The 3,350-nt window shown below is 39.1% G+C and overlaps 1 protein-coding gene across 1 annotated transcript in view; it reads left to right on the top strand.

The window, feature by feature from the left end:
• LOC107697060 (kinesin light chain 1-like) overlaps positions 1–3,140 on the top strand; it is a 25,881-nt gene extending 22,741 nt beyond the window's left edge. The window contains exons 14-16 of the mRNA XM_016497703.1: positions 2,514–2,632; positions 2,756–2,819; positions 2,924–3,140. Of these exons, the coding sequence (XP_016353189.1) occupies positions 2,514–2,632; positions 2,756–2,819; positions 2,924–3,007 (267 nt within the window). The 3' untranslated portion in view covers positions 3,008–3,140. The remainder of the gene's footprint in view (positions 1–2,513; positions 2,633–2,755; positions 2,820–2,923) is intronic.
• Positions 3,141–3,350: the final 210 nt, after the last annotated feature.

The following is a 3,350-nucleotide window of genomic DNA, read 5'->3' on the forward strand; positions in this document are numbered from 1 at the left end:
TGACTGACAATAGAACTATAAAATACACCAAAAACGCAACATAATTACGAAATGAAACAATTTTATTAGTGCGCTGTAATCCAAATCTTCCGAATCCATAGGACTGCGAGGAACAGACCCAAATCCAAGCCTTTATTCGGCGTTCTTCTTCTCCATCCCGAGCAGCGAGTCCAGTGACCGTGAGCAGGGGACAGAAGAGCTGTCAATAAATAAATGAGAAAACAAAGTAATTGGTGTTGCTTATTTTAAAAAAATAACTTGAACTTGAACAAGTAATGTGTTACTTTACTAGTTACTTGGAAAAGTACCTGATTAACTCGTGTTACTTGTAATGCATTACCCCCAATACTGTTTATATTACTGCAGATACTCTGTGACCAGCAAAAGTTTGTTTCATACACTTTTTGCTCATCAAAATAATCTCAAATGAACAGCCTAAATTCAGTAAAAATCAATAATAATAAGCAAACTACACCACGGTCACATGACTATAACGTCACCATCACTACGCTTCTGACTAATCTTTCAATTTCTTGATTTAAAGGGATAGTTCACCCAAAATGAAGATTACTCCATGATTTACTCCCCCTCAAGCCATACTAGGTGTTTATGACTTTCTTCTTTCAGACGAATGCAATCAGAGTTATATTTAAAATCTCCTGGCTCTTCCAAGCTTTATAATGGCAGTGAATGGCTGTTGAGATTCGATAGTCCAACAGAAGTCCAATAAAGCGCATCCATCCATCATAAAAAGTGTCTCACACGGCTCCGGGGGATGAATAAAGACCTCCTGTAGCGAATCAATGTGTTTTTGTAAGAAAAATATCCATATTTAAAACTTTATAAACCATTCATCTAGCTTCCGCTAACTGTTGTACGCACGTTCACGAGAGAGTGGCGTCCAGTGGATGACGTAAGACGCAGGCGTAGCGCAAGGTCCAGTGAGAAGTGACGAACACGAAAGTGCAGCGGAGAGAGCAAAACAAAACACCGGTCATGAATTAGAAGAACAAAATAAGGATTTGTAAAGAAAAATGTCGGAGGATTTTGATATAAGCCAAGAGGAGACTTTTGCTGCTTACTTTGCTGTAAACAAAACTTGGTTCTCGAGAGACTACCGTATTCTCACCGGAGCTGAAGCTGTGCCTACGTCATCCGCTGGACGCCAGTCTCTCGTGAACGTGCTTACAACAGTTAGAGATTATGTATATAAAGTTTTAAATATGGATATTTTTCTGACAAAAGCGCATTGATTCGCTACAGGAGGTCTTTATTCACCCCCTGGAGCTGTGTGGGACACTTTTTATGATGGATGGATGTGCTTTATTTTGCTTCAAAATCTCAACAGCCATTCACTGCCATTATAAAGCTTGGAAGAGCCAGGACATTTTTGAATATACTCTGATTGCATTCGTCTGAAAGAAGAAAGTCATAAACACCTAGTATGGCTTGAGGGGGAGTAAATCATGGAGTGGCTTGAGGGTGAGTAAATCATGGAGTAATTTTCATTTTTTGGGTGAACTATCCCTTTAAAAATCTACAATTTGAAAAGTTTGAGTTGAAACCGTTTGCGAGAGTGTGAGTAAAGTGAAGAGTGAGTTAACCTGTTTGGTGTGATGACCTTTAATATCGCCTGTTAGCAACTGTCTGTTTCAAGACACATAAAAGTACAAAAAAAAAATTAAGAGTGGGGTATTACTGTTGTATTTTATGTTGTAGAATAAAACATAAAAATATCTTGAGCTTATGTTCACCACAGACCTTGTTTCAGGCATTTAACCAGAAACCCATTTAAAAAACCCACTGACAGGATAAAGGAACCGGAAGTGCTAAAATGCTAACTCGTGCTAACTCATTCCTGCAGCACTCTATAGAGCATGTATATTCAACGTTTATTGTTTATTATGTGTATGTTTACAACAAATGATCCAAAGTAATATGACATTTAATAAGATTGCAGGCTAACAGGTCAGCAGTATGCTAAGCTAGCATGCAGAGTGGTTAAAGAATAAGACACTTTTGTTAATTTGCCATTACACATGATTTAAAAGATATTAATTGTTGTATTTACAAACTTAAGATGACATATGAATCAAATCAGTAGGTTTTCTAATCAGGCACTGAATTGAATACCCATAAAAGGCCTCTCAGCCAATGGAATCACAAGGATGCATTCGTTCATGAAATGTATTTCTTAATCTATAATCTGTAGAATCGCTTTTGTATCATTTACGTCATAGTTAAACATTTACTGATTGCCCTAAAACTGAAATCTCCAGTGCTAACTCACTGCAGCGCACCAAAGTTATGCTCATTTTTAAATGATCGAATACTCAGAGACAACTTTAAGCCAGTTATTTATTGGTTGACCCTGAAAAGTAAACGCTTTGAGAATCCTAACCAGTCCAACACAGCAGCAGCATTGGCTTAACCAGTGGCATGAGATGGGTGGTGGCCTGTCTGACCAACAAAACATGACAGCAGTTTTAACTCAGCACTGTGTTTGTGTTCAGGACGGGTCTCTCAGGAGAAGCGGCTCTTTCGGTAAGCTCAGGGAAGTCCTGCGCAGAAGCAGCGAGATGCTGGTGAAGAAAATCCAAGGAACCATGCCACCAGAACCTCGCAACACAAAGTGAGACACAAACACAGCGACTGATGAATGTTATACTGTTCTGAACTTTAAAGCCAGCTTTACAGCCTGACACAGTAGAGTGTTGTTCTTTCATGTAAATACAATGTTTTTCATCCCACACAGCATGAAGAGAGCCGCGTCCCTCGGCTACCTGAACAGTAACGGAGATGACGACGACTCTTTTCAGGTGAGATGATTTGGGGATGTTGAGGCGTGAGCTCAGGGTTTCATTTGATTTGTTTTGAAGGAGATTAATGGAGTAATGCTGATTTGTTGCTTGTCTCATCACAGGGTTCAGGAGCAGCGAGGACGCTGAGAAACAGCAGGCCTCTGAGCTCAAGCACAGTGGAGCTGTACAAAAGCACAGACCAATGAAAAATACATACATGTTCTGACTCATTTCTTACTAGATTTGTAGGAGGATTTGGTTCATGTGCTTTCAATCATGAACGCTTTTGGCTTTACACACTCGTATAAATCATGCATGTTTCTTTTTCTTCAAGGAATAGTTCATCCAGAAATGAAAACTCATCATTTACTCATTCTCATGTGGACCACAAAAACAAATTTAACTAACAGCTCTTTTTCCATATAATAAAAGTGAATGGAGGATGGGTGCCGTCAAGCTCCAAAAACAACAAAAAGCTCCATAAAATAGCTACTTGAACACTAAATTAAAAGTGTACAGACCGAAATATGGAAGCTTGTTTCCGCCAGG

Source organism: Sinocyclocheilus anshuiensis, unplaced genomic scaffold, assembly GCF_001515605.1.
Source record: "Sinocyclocheilus anshuiensis isolate Anshui unplaced genomic scaffold, SAMN03320099.WGS_v1.1 scaffold1485, whole genome shotgun sequence".
Taxonomy (NCBI): Eukaryota; Metazoa; Chordata; class Actinopteri; order Cypriniformes; family Cyprinidae; genus Sinocyclocheilus; species Sinocyclocheilus anshuiensis.